Below are 13,895 nucleotides of genomic sequence, written 5' to 3'. Positions count from 1 at the left end.
ATTTATCACTGACATAGCTGTGGTGGCAAAAAGCTGCTCACATAAACATAGTTAAAATAGCAAAACTGCACTTTTGCTGGTTGTGACTGAATGCACCCCTGTATTCACACCCTACACGCTATTGTAATAATCTTTGTGCAAAATATGCCTTGTGAGATATCATTTGAGAACTAATAACTCATGGGTCTATAATATGGTAAAATGTGTGTAGCCACATTATATATAATGATTTGAGCATAAGCTGAAATTATGACTGAAATGTGTTTATCAGACAAGTCTGGGGAGGGTTAAACCTGTTTCTCAAAGACAAAAGACAAGCTGATGCCTCTAGCCAGGTGTCATCAAAGTTGATTGGCAATTACTGGTCAAGTGGCCGTTCTTTGGCAACAAAGCGGGGCAGGAACAGATTGCGCTGCATTTTAGTAAACAACAACATGGAACTTCTTTCACCACAAGACTCCTTGTCTCCATCCTCACAGAGGAAGGAACTTTATCTAGGGGTAACCTCAGAAAAATGCATTTCAAAGGGAGATAGAACTATAAAAGTGAGAGGCAAAAACTCCCCCCTTTCTCTCCCTCTGTCACCTAAGAAGACAAAGGAACCAGCCCTTTGAATTTGGTGGCACATGCAGACTTCAGAATTTGGTCAGCAATGTTGCAGAGAACATGTGATAAGGATTTTAGCTTGAACCAAGTCAAGTTGTAGCTACTAGAAAGTGTTTTATCTTCAGTTCACCTTTAACCATTTCTGACTTTAATACCTTATACCTGTACTCACTTAAAATCTCTTTGTAGTTATATAAACCTGTTTTATTTTTTAATCAAAACTAATCCAGTGTTGTGTTTAAACTGAAATGTTTGGGTACTCCAGTTGAAATAGCAAACTGTTGAATATTGACCCCTTTCAGGGGCAATGGACCTTTAATATCAGAACAGCCCAGGTAGAGGGCTGGACAGTTTTGGAGAAAATTCAGGACTGGGAGTGTGTTGGGGCCACCTTGCAAGTGGTAGCCAAGGCTGGTGGAAGCCAGAGTGTGACTGGAGTGCTGCTCGAAGGCTACAGCAATACATAGACCCTTAGGGTATGACTTGCATGCTGTTTGTGAGAGGTCCAAGGTTGCAAGGCAGTTGGTGACACAGCTCCCCTGTGTCTGGGTTGCACATCGGAATGTGACACTGATATAACTTATTTCACTCAGCGGGAGGAAAGCTAAACTAAACGGGGCCAGCAAAAGTGCAGTTTTGCTGGTATAAGCTGCGTCCACAGTAGGAGTGCTTTGCTAATTTAGTTTACGAGTGTAGTTATACATGCAACGTGCTGCTAGTGTAGACCTGACTTCAATCTATTTAGCAAGGTTTTAATCGTGCCCTTATCACCATGGTATTTACATCAAGGATAACTGCATTCTGCCTGCCTAAAATCCTCCCTGGCAGTTTCAAGTAGCTATTGTCCTAAACTGTCATATAGAATTACTGGGCACTGGTAAGTAGCTGCTGTATTTTCTGTATGCACCTAATTTGGGGCTTTATTGGGTCTGCTCCCATTATTAAGAGTTTGTAGGACTGGGCAATTATTTGTAAAGCCTTAGAGAGGTTTTAAGCTGAAAGGCGTCACAGGGCTTGTTTCTGGAAGATGCTGAGCCCCCTGGACTTAAGCTAGCAAAACACATGCATAACTTTAAATATGTGAATAGTCCCATTGAAGTCAATAAAATGTTTGCTGTGTGTATCCCCAGGTATCTGAGGTGTTACTACTGGGCAGTGCGCACTTTAATTACCATTGGTGGTCTTGCGGAACCGCAAACCCTCTTTGAGATAATCTTTCAGCTACTGAATTTTTTCACGGGTGTCTTTGTGTTCTCCAGCTTAATTGGTCAGGTAAACAAATGAATTAATCGCTAGATATACAGTTGTGTAAATTACTGCCGTGTAAAGACAATGTACTCTTTATGTACTCTTTATGGTCCCATTCATGTACATAATACAGAAAACTTTGAAGCAGAAGATCAAAAAAGTTCAAGGACTCTTTTGAGTCTCCACTGTATGTATTTTTCTGACAGATGTATTTATCTATGGTTGTAGTTCCACGTATGGCCCTTCGTAATTTACAGTGGACCCCAATTTTGGAGGCCATAGCTTCAATCCTGCAGTTGGACCTGTCTGGTGGAACTCTACAGGGAGGTCTGCCCATATGGCTCAGATTACAGTATCAGAGCTCACAAATTTATGAAACTGGCTTACGTGAAATGCCTTGGTCCACTCATGGCCTGGGAGAGTAATCTCTGTTGGGTCACTCAGCACTGCTACACTATAATTTTAATATCCGTTTTTGGATTTATCTTTAGACATTGCAGCGCTTCTCAGGCTTAGCCCAGCTGCCAAATTTCCATGAGTGGCGCTGCGACCCCATGTGCCAGGTCACACTGTCAGTCAGGTTCGGGAGTCCTCTGAAATAGAGGGCCCTGGACAAACTGCCCCTTTCCCTATCCTCCTTGCCCCCTGAGCAGCCCTGATTGCATTTAAGTGTTATCACTCTTAAAAACATGAATGGTACAACACTGCACTGAATACTGATGTATCTGCAGGTTATTTAGTATTCCCCTCATTTTACAAAGTTTTCATAGAATCATAGAAGATAAGGTTTGGAAGAGACCTCAGGAGGTCATCTAGTCCAACCCCCTGCTCAACCCCCTGGACCAACCCCAACTAAATCTTCCCAGCCAGGGCCTTAAATACCTCTAAGGATGGAGAGTCCACTACTTCCCTAGGTAACCCATTCCAGTGCTTCACCACCCTCCTAGTGAAATAGTTTTTCCTAATATCCAACCTAGACCTCCCCCACTGCAACTTGAGACCATTGCTCCTTGTTCGGTCATCTGCCTAGCTCCATCCTTTTTGGAACCCCCCTTCAGATAGTTGAAGGCTGCTATCAAATCTCCCCTCACTCTTTTCTTCTGCAGACTAAATGAGCCCAGTTCCCTCAGCCTCTCCTCATAAGTCTTGTGCCCCAGCCCCCTAATCATTTTCGTTGCCCTCCGCTGGACTCTCTACAATTTGTCCAATTTGCCCTTTCTGTAGTGGGGGGCTCAAAACTGGACGCACTACTCCAGATGTGGCCTCACCAGAGCCAAATAGAGGGGAATAAGGGCACACTGTTGACTCATATCCAGCTTCTCATCCACTGTAATCCCCAGGTTCTTTTCTGAAAAATTGGCACCTAGCCAGTCGGTCCCCAGCTGATAGCAGTGTATGAGATTCTTCTGTCCTAAGTGCAGGACTGTGCTCTTGTCCTTGTTGAACCTCATCAGATTTATTTTAGCCCAATCCTAGGTCACTCTGGACCCTATCCCTATTCTCCAGCGTATCTACCTCTCCCCCTAGTTTAGTGTCATCCACAAACTTGCTGGGGGTACAATCCATTCCATAATCCAGATCATTAATGAAGATGTTGAATAAAACCAGTCCCAGGACAGACCCCTGGGGCACTCCGCTTAATACCGGTTGCCAACTAGACATTTGAGTCGTTGATCACTACCCATTGAGAAGCCGTTGATCACTACCCGTTGAAGTCCTAAGAACTCCGTGAAATGAGGGATTTACTGTCTGCCATATGTTACAGCTGCAAATTTGGCACATGATAACCTGTGGTTAAGATTAAATCAGTGTTCTTGTTTTCAATTCATTTGCACCCAGTTCTGAAAGAAAAATCTGCAAAATTTCCAAAGTAATAGGCAGCAACAAAAGTTTTTTTCCGACCTAACTATTGGAATTACATTTCATATCCAAAGGTTTGAAAAGAACTTTCCTGGCTGCAGAAGAACAACAGTTACAGTTCCTACATGTGGCAGTGAGTCCTACTGGACTCTTGCAGAAATCCCTGTATGATGGGGAGTTCAAATGAAAAGGCAAACACAGGAACTGTTGCATTTAATTGTATTTCTATTGACCACAAGATTTGAAAAAGTTCAGCAAATCAAGTAAAAGAAGTCTGTAAGTCTCAAGTAAATAACAGGGTGTATACCTCTAACTTCCTGGTAACACAAGGAGTGGGAAAAGAAATACTAAAATATCAAGAAACAGACTATGCCTGTGCATCCAGCAAACACTGGAAATAGCAGCAGCGCACCTCTTCATATAAGATTTCTAGCCTGATGATTAGATAAACTTGAAGAAATTCTGGCCAAACAGCCAAATCTTTGGGTATCTAGTTTGCAAATTTTTTTTCATCTAACCTAGGTCCCTTATTAAAGCCCCAGTCCTGCAGTTGACTCTGTGCAAATGGACCGCTCCACCAGTGCAGAGTCAATTGAAGGATCAAGGCCTAAATATAGATAAGTGAAAAGATACGTGAATATTCAGTCAGTGGATAACTTCTGTGTTTTCAAAGAGGTTTAAAGTTACTTGACAAGTTCTTCTTTGTTACATTGGTGTAAATCCAGAGTACCGTATATACTCGTTCACAAGCCGAATTTTTTTAGTAAAAAAGGGAAGCACCAGAGAAGGGGGTCGGCTTATGAATGGGTATAGAGAGGGAGAGGTGGGATACAGCCCCTCCCCCCCAACAGAGGGAGCAAGGAGAGGCAGCACAGCCAGCAGAGAAGAAAAGAGGCGGGGCCAGAGTCTCTCCGCTTCTGGCCACACTGCTCTGCCCCCCAGCCTCCGAAGCAGATGCAGCTCCGGGGCTGGCAGGCTGCAGCCGTGCCGCTCGGTCCCGCCCCCCAGAACAGGCTGTGGCCGCGCTGCCTGGCCCGCCAGAGCAGCTCCAGCCAGGCCAGAGATATCCTGCTCTGGCCCTCCCCAGATAAGGTGGGAAGGGATGGGATGGGGAGAGTGTGGGGGTCTTGGGCTATATACGATAATTCCTATTGAGCTCAGTAGAGTTCCTCCAGACCTCGACCAGCGTGACAGCAGAATTTAGCCCACAATCATATTAGTAATTGGTCATCACAATGATATTTGAACCTTCTATCAAAAATGTAACTGTACCTAGAGAATAGGGTGTTTTCAAACATTAACACATTTAAATTTTTGAAAAGAGATGTGACTCTTTTTGTAGAAATGTTAAACTGTGCTCTTGTGCTAAGACCTTCAAGATCAATATTCAGCCCAAGTTGATTTTTATGACGGATCAAAAAATATCTAACGAGGGAATCACTGACAAACTCTTACGTCTAGTGGCATCAACTGGTGTTACATTTTTAACTTCAGTTCTGATTTGCCATTGCATGCCAAGCAAAGTGGGGCCTAATTATTGAATTTTAAAGGAAGAACTTCAATTTAAAAATCATGCTTCCATCTGAAAATATTTTACTTACAAATAGCACAGATTTCCTATAACTGGAAGATTTACACTTTGTTTAATTTATGCATTAGACTGTATTTTTCACTTTAACTCTGAAACACGAGAGAGAAAAGTATGTTTAAAATAGAAAAATATAAAAATCACAAATACTGGCAGGGGCATTTAGGGGTAGCTATGATATGTGAAACTACTTCTAACATGGCTACATTAAGTTGTCAATGTCCCTCTAAAATAAAAACAGGTGAAAACACAACTATTTAATGCAACTTAGTTTCAATCCATTCATTACCACTAATGGTACATTATACCATATACAATTATACACCTCTACCTCGATATAACGCTGTCCTCGGGAGCCAAAAAATCTTACCGCATTATAGATGAAACTGCGTTATATTGAACTTGCTTTGATCCACTGAAGTGCACAGCCCCGCCCCCCGGAGCACTGCTTTACCACGTTATATCCAAATTAGTGTTATATCGGGTTGCATTATATCGAGGTAGAGGTATATTAACAAAGAAAAGTGTTTGTGTTTGCAAAATGACTAATCACTTAAAAACTGAGACTGTTAACGCTGAAAAGTGTTTGTAGTAATAACTGATATTTGCAGATGCGGGATGTAATTGGAGCAGCTACAGCAGGACAGAATTATTACCGTGCCAACATGGATAACACCGTCTCTTACATGAACACCTATACAATTCCAAAAGTAGTTCAGAATCGTGTTCGAAGGTGGTACGAATACACATGGGACTCTCAAGGAATGCTGGGTAAGATGACTCTCAAACTATACCATATCTGCTCACACACTGACTCACAGCAGAAATGTTCTATTTAGATCCAAGGAATACATGGATCTCATTTGATCTCTTCTGAATGGTCTAGGGGTGGGTGAGAGAGACGCACATTAGTTAACTAGCGTCAAAAAAGCCAACCCAATGTGCTGTTTTGTAGGGCCTTCAGAAACACACATATTATTAAGAGAAAAATCTGTACTGGTGTCAGTGGATTTAAGTGTTTTCTAAGAGGTTTTGAATTATTACATATTGTACTTTCATGCAGTAAAAGTGTAGTGTCTAAAGACGGATCACTAACCTGAACTTCTAGCAGCACAGCAAGTCTTCATTTATGGTAGTCGTCATATGTAGTTCCAAGGCTACCTTGAATATTTGGAAATTAGATTACACCCAGGATTAGCACCTGTTGTAATACAATAGCTACAGTTTGGGAATTCTCTTTTCTATATATAAAATAATTGGAGTCTAAAAATAACCAAGGGGTTTTCATATGTTTATCCATCTGTAATATGTTCTGCTTGGCGTTCTGAAGAAGCAGTTTAATTTATTGCACAATTTGTTAGTCTGAAAGAATATTCCTCTGTTAGATCTCATGTATGTTAGATTTAACTCTATTAGGCTATTCTTCTGTACAAGGGAAAGGTTCATTTTGATTTTTTTAAAATTCCCTTGCTGCTGCTCTTTTTCCTTCTTCCTTTGCATTTCCACTTTGTAATTAGGAATTTTGGGGTCTTTTTTCTCTCTTACAGATGAATCAGAATTACTGGAGCAGATGCCAACCAAAATGCAGTTAGCCATTGCAATTGATGTGAACTTTGCCATTGTCAATAAAGTTGACTTATTCAAAGCAAGTAGTTTTAAAGGAGAACGGAGCAACATGTTGTTCTTGTGAGCTATAAAATCTAGTTTTGCACATGTTGCAGTATTTAGGACATTTTTTTCATTAGTTATATTAAAGGCAAAATAAGGTCAAGAGGTTGCCAAGTGAATGGAAGCTCATGGTTGGATTGAGCCAAGTGCCTGTCTCTTCATCCAATGCAGAAGCCAAAAAAGTTTGAGTGATACTGTGTTGTTATTTTAGTGCAGTTACACTGACATTATCCGCCAGATTCAGAGGTGGCAAATGGTGGTGTAGTCTGCATGTCAGTTTGGGGGTATAAGTAAGCCAAGGGGGCAGAAGGATGAGGTAGCAGGAAAAATAATCTTCCCTAGGAAGTGTCATTTGCCCATTTGTACTCAGTGCTACGTGAGAGGTCACAGTTCTTACCTGTTCCAGGTATAGGTAAATAACTGTGACACTCTGGATATTACTGTTTGATAACTGTGTGCAAATGGACTTTCTAATGATTATTACTATAAGTAGTTATAGTTGTCTCATGGACATATGTGATAAATGATTGTTAAGGTTGGGTCTTTGCCATGGGATTAATAAAAAATCATAAGGAAAAGTCATGACACACAATAGTTTTAGTCCTAATTCATTTGTCATGGGAAATTATGAGAGAGGTTAAATAGATCAGGCCAGATCCTTTGCTGGTACAAATCTCTGTAGCTGATGACAGAACATTCCTGTAGCTTCTGAAGACACTACAGCACTAGAGGTTTGTACCAATAGCAGAATCTGACCCAGTGCTTCCCCCTCACCCATAAACGTTGTTTAAAGCTTAGTAACATTGCACTCATCATTTTAAATCTATTGTATCGGACAAGGGACCATGTTTGCTTAAAAACAACCATATGGTGGCACCTTTTTATACCACCTGAGCAATAATGCACCAGAAATCTGGCCCACAGCTTTAACCATAGTATTGAACACATTTAATTAGACCAGCACGAGAGTCACATACATATACAGACATCTCACAGGTAGAAAGACTATTCTTTCAAAACACAGAGAAGATGGAGGTTGAGGCACTCAGTTAATATCATGATAAGGGCCTTAAAGGTACCCAAATAGTTCCTCCAGCATTCTCTCTACCCTCCAGAAATTGACCTTTATGATGCTTTAAATCCACACTCAGTACCTGAAGCATTAGCTCAATACATTCCTGTATTGCTATCTCTTGCTTCCTAGTACAAACCTCTCAGTAATCATTTCAAGTACTGCACAAGTATAGCAAAATTCTAATTATTTTTAACAGGGGTGTGATACTCAAATGATTTACGACATGCTGCTGAGACTGAAATCCATTGTGTATTTACCTGGTGACTTTGTCTGCAAAAAGGTGAGCTTGACTATTTGTTTTTCAAATGTAAAAATAATGAACATATTAGCACAAAAGTTCAGCTATAGGTCAAGGGTATACTTTAAAGAAAATTAATCTTGGGTGAATTACATATTTTAAAAATAATTATGATATACTGAGTAGTAATAATAATGTGTTCTCAAGCTGGAACAAGACAATATGGATTTTATTATTTATATTATCAAACATAAAATGTTGGTAGCCTGGGAAACTGCTTTGTACAAACACAAGTTATCTGTTGACACACATCATTAAGTTTGAATATTTAAAATGGATATAGCATGTTGCAGAAGTTAGAAGTTCAAAATTTTTGCATGTATGCACACGCAAACAGACTACAGATCTTCATCTGAGATGTTGCAAGTGCTCAAATTAAACATTGCATGTGTTTTACCAGTTGTGGTTATTTAGCACTTATATGGCTGTAGTGCTCTGAAACTCAAATTAGACTCAGGCCCCATTGTGCTAGGTGCTGTACAAACCCATAGGAAGACAAAGTCCTTGCCCCAAAGAGCTTACAATTTAATCTCCAGATGCTGCAAAGATGCAAAGTCATGATTAACTCTCTGCATTGTGTGCAGTCCTGTTGATTCAGCGTCTGTGGAGAGACCTTAAGGGGGCGGGGCTGGGCACCTGCCTGTGTGTGAACCAGCGAGAGATACTCTCTCTCTCTCCCATGCTGTTGGGGTGTCTCCAGCTTGGATGGGTAGGGCTGTGTGAGGCAGGCTCTGTTGCTGAGGCAGAACAGAAATGTAACAACTAAGCAGGCAGGCTGCTAATGTTCCCATTGTCAGTGAATTGTTCCCATTCTTAGTCAATTCCCACATGAGCCTAAAAAACACGTATAAAAGTTTTAAGGCTCCTTTACATTGCCAGAGTGGTATAAAGGACCCTTATTGTGACAGTAAGGGAATCCTCAGCTAGGAAGATCTATGTGCTTTCTGGCTTTTTTTCCTGTGCCAGGGTGGCACAATAGGGTTAGATCACAGCTCAGGATCTATTTTACTTACCCATTTAAAAAAAATGGAGGACAATGATTAGCAAACCTGTATGACTTCCATGTGTGAAAGTCTGAGCAATTTAGAGCGACATTCTACTTCACTTTTATTTTGGTGTTCTGTAATGTAATTTAAATGAAAATCCAGGATTATAACTGAAATGCAGGGTATTGGTTATCAAGTATTTGTGACTTAATTTTCATGTGTTTAGGAAATGCTGAACAGTTATTGTGATTTTTTTTTCCTGTTAAGGTAGTTTAAATAAATTAACAAAATACGTGACACTGGTATTACGTGATTATATTGCATTATTTTGACAAATAAAATACGCAGAATTTTGCAGAATATTTAATTTGTTGGCACAGAATTCCCCCAGGAGTAATAAGTAAGGATACGACTTCGTCACGGAGGTCAGGGAAGTCATGGATTCTGTGACTTTACTGGACCTCTGTGACTTTGGCTTCAGCTGTCGCTGTAGGAGCAGAGCCAGGGCTGTGCATCCCCAACCCGCAGCTTTGTCCAGAGCCGGGGCTGTGACACCCCCCTCGCAGCTGCAGCAAGAACCAGGGCTGTGTGCCCCTGACCCGCAGCTTCAGCGAGGGCTGGTGGGGGCTCTGTGTCCCCTTCCTCCCACAGCTTCTGCCAGGGGTGGAGTCAGAGCTGTGCACCCCTACCTTCTCCCTCTGTGGCTTTAGCTGGGGCTGGAGTCGTGGCTGTGTGCCCCTGCCCTGCAACATGGGCAGGATCTGGAGCCGGAGCTGTGCCCCCCATGGCTGTGGTTCTGTCAGTCCCCCCCATGGGGATCCAGGTGTCATTCCTTCCCCCCCACCAGCCCTCTCTCCCTCCCTCCATTATTTTTAGTAAAAGTCACAGACAGGTCAGGGCTTCTGTGAATTTTTGTTTAGTGCCTACAACCTATCTGTGACTTTTACTAAAAATAAACGTAACAAAATCTTAACCTTATGTACAAGTTTTGAAGGCTCAGGTCAGTAGGCCTGCCCATGTGGTGCTCACTGCAGAACTGGGACCTTAGGCACCAAGTAATGTAAGGTGGTCGGGTGGGTGGGAAGGGATACAGTCACATCTGTACAATTTTACATATATTGCTTTACGTAGATTGTAAGCTCTTTGGGGCAGGGGACTGCCTTTTTGCTCTGTGTCTGTACAGCAGCTAGCACAATGGGGTCGTGATCCATGGCTACCGTTTCTAGGCACTACTGTAGTACAAATAATAAAATAATAATAGATTAAAGCCTTGATCCTGCAATTAGATTCTGGTGATCTTCCTCAGCAACGAAACCCTAGAAATAAATATATTGCTTTACCCAAGCACAATGTTTAGTAAATGGCTTACTAAAAGCGCAAGGCTTTTGTGTTGCTCTAATAAAATATATCATGGCCAATAATGACACATTAATTCAAAGCTGCAGCTGTAATTGGAACTGAATATAGAATTGTAAAGAAAGGACAAGTTGGGTAGATAAGAGTCGCAAATACAGAAACACTGGCCCACCCCTGCTCAGTTCGCTCTAATGGCAGTGTGGGCTGGAGGAATGAGCAGAGCAGAGGGCTAGGAATCAAACCCTGAAAATTTCAGTCCTGGCTCTGCCACTGACTGCTGTTGTATGGCTTTACTGAAGTCACTTCATTTCTCTTCCTCAGTTTCCCATCTGTAAAATGGGAATATTTATTCACCTCGCTTACAGGGATGTTGTGTGAGGATTGTTAAGTTAATGTTTGTAAAGCCCTTTGAACATATAAAACATGTAAATGTCCTATATTATTCTATCATGCTACACTTTAGCCCACTAGATGACTTCAGTATGGCTAGAATTTGTCACATATACAATCTGTCAATCCTTGGTATCCAGGTAAAATCTACTTCATTTTGGATGCTAATTAAGCAGCTAGCAAAGGCTCAAATTCACTGGTAAATATGCAAGAGACAGCAGAAGCTTTGATTGGTTAATTATTCTTGATTTTCCTTTTAAATTATGGAAATGATCATTAGAAAAAAATTAAAAATGCTGAAGTACTTTTACATGCACAGTGTATGACTCTTCTTAGCTACATTAAAGTTAATATATCAAGTCACATCAGATCCCTTCAGAATTAGTTCATGCTAGTGCTAACTAAAACACCATGGTAATTATCTGCCTCAGTGGTTCCCAAACTTGTTCCACCACTTGTGCAGGGAAAGGCCCTGGCGGGCGGGCCAGTTTGATTGCCTGCCTCGTCCGCAGGTTCGGCCGATCGTGGCTCCCAGTGGCCATGGTTTGCTGCTCCAGGCCAATGGGGGCTGCTGGAAGCGGCGGCCAGTACGTCCCTCGGCCTGCGCCGCTTCCAGCAGCTCCCATTGGCCTGGAGTGGCGAACCGCGGTTACTGGGAGCCACGATCGGCCAAACCCGCGGATGCGGCAGGTAAACAAACCATCCCGGCATGCCAGGGGCTTTCCCTGCACAAGCGGCAGAACAAGTTTGGGAACCACTGACCTACCTCATCCACTCGGGGCTAGGCTGTGATACACATGCTGTTACCCCTTTTGACCTGAGCAGTTATCCAAGGATCTTGTGGGCTATTTCCATTAGGAGGAGAAATTGATGATGGAATCAAGTATTCTTTAATGCAATCCTGTTTATTTACAAACAATATTAGCCAAAGTTCTGTTTCCCTGAACACAGTAGGAATCAAACAGCAGGAGACATTTTATTTGCTCACAATTCCAAGCCCCTTTCTAGCCAGCACTAAGCCCAAAAGCACTCTGCTGTTTCTTAGAGTCACGTTACCAGTACTTTCGTGGCTGTGTCTGGTGCTTCCTTGTCTTACATTTATCCCGAATGAAGGGTGAGCAGTTATGCATTCACCAGCTTCAGCAGGGTTTATCCAACCCCCACGATCATAATGACTTACACCACAACTAGTCCCTTCAAAATCAATCAGACTGCCTGTGGAGTCAGGTGTTACTCACTGTGAGTAAAGGTATCACAATCTAGATCTTATTCCCCATAACCGTGGGAAACATGCATATGACAAACAGGGTCTGTTAAGAGGCATTTGTCAGACTATTCCACTCAAAGTGTGATGTTTCTGCATCCAGGGAGAGATTGGCAGAGAGATGTACATCATCAAGCAGGGAGAAGTTCAAGTTCTTGGAGGCCCAGATGGTACAAAAGTCCTGGTTACCCTGAAAGCAGGAGCTGTATTTGGAGAGATAAGGTAATCCAGTAACTGTTTATAATGTTGTTTTATAGAGCTGCTCAAATATTCAACAACAACAAAAATCAACCAACAAATAATTCTATGAAATTTCCCATCTTTCAACAAGTACTACATCTGATGAATAGTATTTTTCTCCATTTGGCTTTTTCATGTAACAAAGCACACTAGGTGCCACAGGGAAAGTTTGACATTGGGGTTGGAAGCAGGAAAGTCCCCAAAAAGAATGGCTGACTTAATGAGTGATCCACAATATGAAACATGTTCACAATCAGTGAGTTAGGACAGTCCAAGAGAAGATACCTAGTAAGGGGATGAAGGGGTACAAAATAAAATTTAATCTCGACATCAGGGGGAAATTCCCTAGCAGTGAGATCTCTGAGCCTGTGGAATAGTGACTAATGTGTAATGAGCATTTACTTGGGTAAAGTATTTAGGAATATAATAAGGGAATTCTCCTCATGAGTTTAGAGGGTTTAACACATCCTCCAGCTCCAGTTTCTACGTTTCACTGTGACCATATTTGTTTTATTGCTTGCACAATATCACTAGGCACGTTTAGGCAGCAGATATTGAAAATCAATTATCCTTTTTACTAGAGAAAAAAGCTACAATGAAAAACTATTTAGGAGCCTAAACATGGATTTAAAAGCTAGGCACTGAGGTTTGAAAATATAGGCAGTATTTAGTTAAGAGTATATATCTACTTAAGAGTAAAGTATACCAGAAAATATTTTTTTGAATGGTCCTTTTAGAAGGGATAATTCTTCTAAGATTCCAATGTACAATATCCCTATTTTCTAATTAGTTGCAATGCAAATATCTATGAGCTCTTCTATGTCATGTTTACTCTTTGGCCAAGCCCAAGACTAGCTGTACCTCCTGTTGAGGTCTGCATGAAGAGTAGTAACAGAATATAGGAGCTGTTGCATGTGATAAAATGGAATCTTGATTTCTTCCAGCTGCCACCCTGTTATTGTTAATCCTCTTGCCGGAAACTTTAATCTGCTTTTAAAAATTGGTAAACAGCTCTGTGCCAAGTTTAAATTTATCCTCTACTTAATTTATCTCTTGTGGTAGTGGAAACATGCCAGTTTATTTAATGATGTGCATACAGTACTTGCCAATGCTCAAATCTGCAAATAGCAAACACCTGATTGGAAGTTTCCCATAGATACAGGGCCCTTTTTATATAAATGGAAAATAAACCTATACCAGCTGTTTCAGAGAAGGATGTCTATTTTTTCAATTGAGTCTTCTTTGTGACAGTATAACATGAGCAAAGCCGAAAATCAAAATGCTCCATTGTGTGTGTGTGTGTGTGTGTGTGTGTG

General features: G+C 41.4%; 1 protein-coding gene across 1 annotated transcript in view; it reads left to right on the top strand.

Annotated features, from left to right (window-relative positions):
- CNGB3 (cyclic nucleotide gated channel subunit beta 3) overlaps positions 1 to 13,895 on the top strand; it is an 83,092-nt gene that overhangs the window by 44,540 nt on the left and 24,657 nt on the right. The window contains exons 10-14 of the mRNA XM_065582472.1: positions 1,737 to 1,878; positions 5,914 to 6,073; positions 6,850 to 6,947; positions 8,242 to 8,325; positions 12,443 to 12,561. Of these exons, the coding sequence (XP_065438544.1) occupies positions 1,737 to 1,878; positions 5,914 to 6,073; positions 6,850 to 6,947; positions 8,242 to 8,325; positions 12,443 to 12,561 (603 nt within the window). The remainder of the gene's footprint in view (positions 1 to 1,736; positions 1,879 to 5,913; positions 6,074 to 6,849; positions 6,948 to 8,241; positions 8,326 to 12,442; positions 12,562 to 13,895) is intronic.

This window comes from Chrysemys picta, chromosome 2, assembly GCF_011386835.1.
Source record: "Chrysemys picta bellii isolate R12L10 chromosome 2, ASM1138683v2, whole genome shotgun sequence".
Classification (NCBI taxonomy): domain Eukaryota; kingdom Metazoa; phylum Chordata; order Testudines; family Emydidae; genus Chrysemys; species Chrysemys picta.
This window is presented reverse-complemented; position numbering and strand designations above follow the sequence as displayed.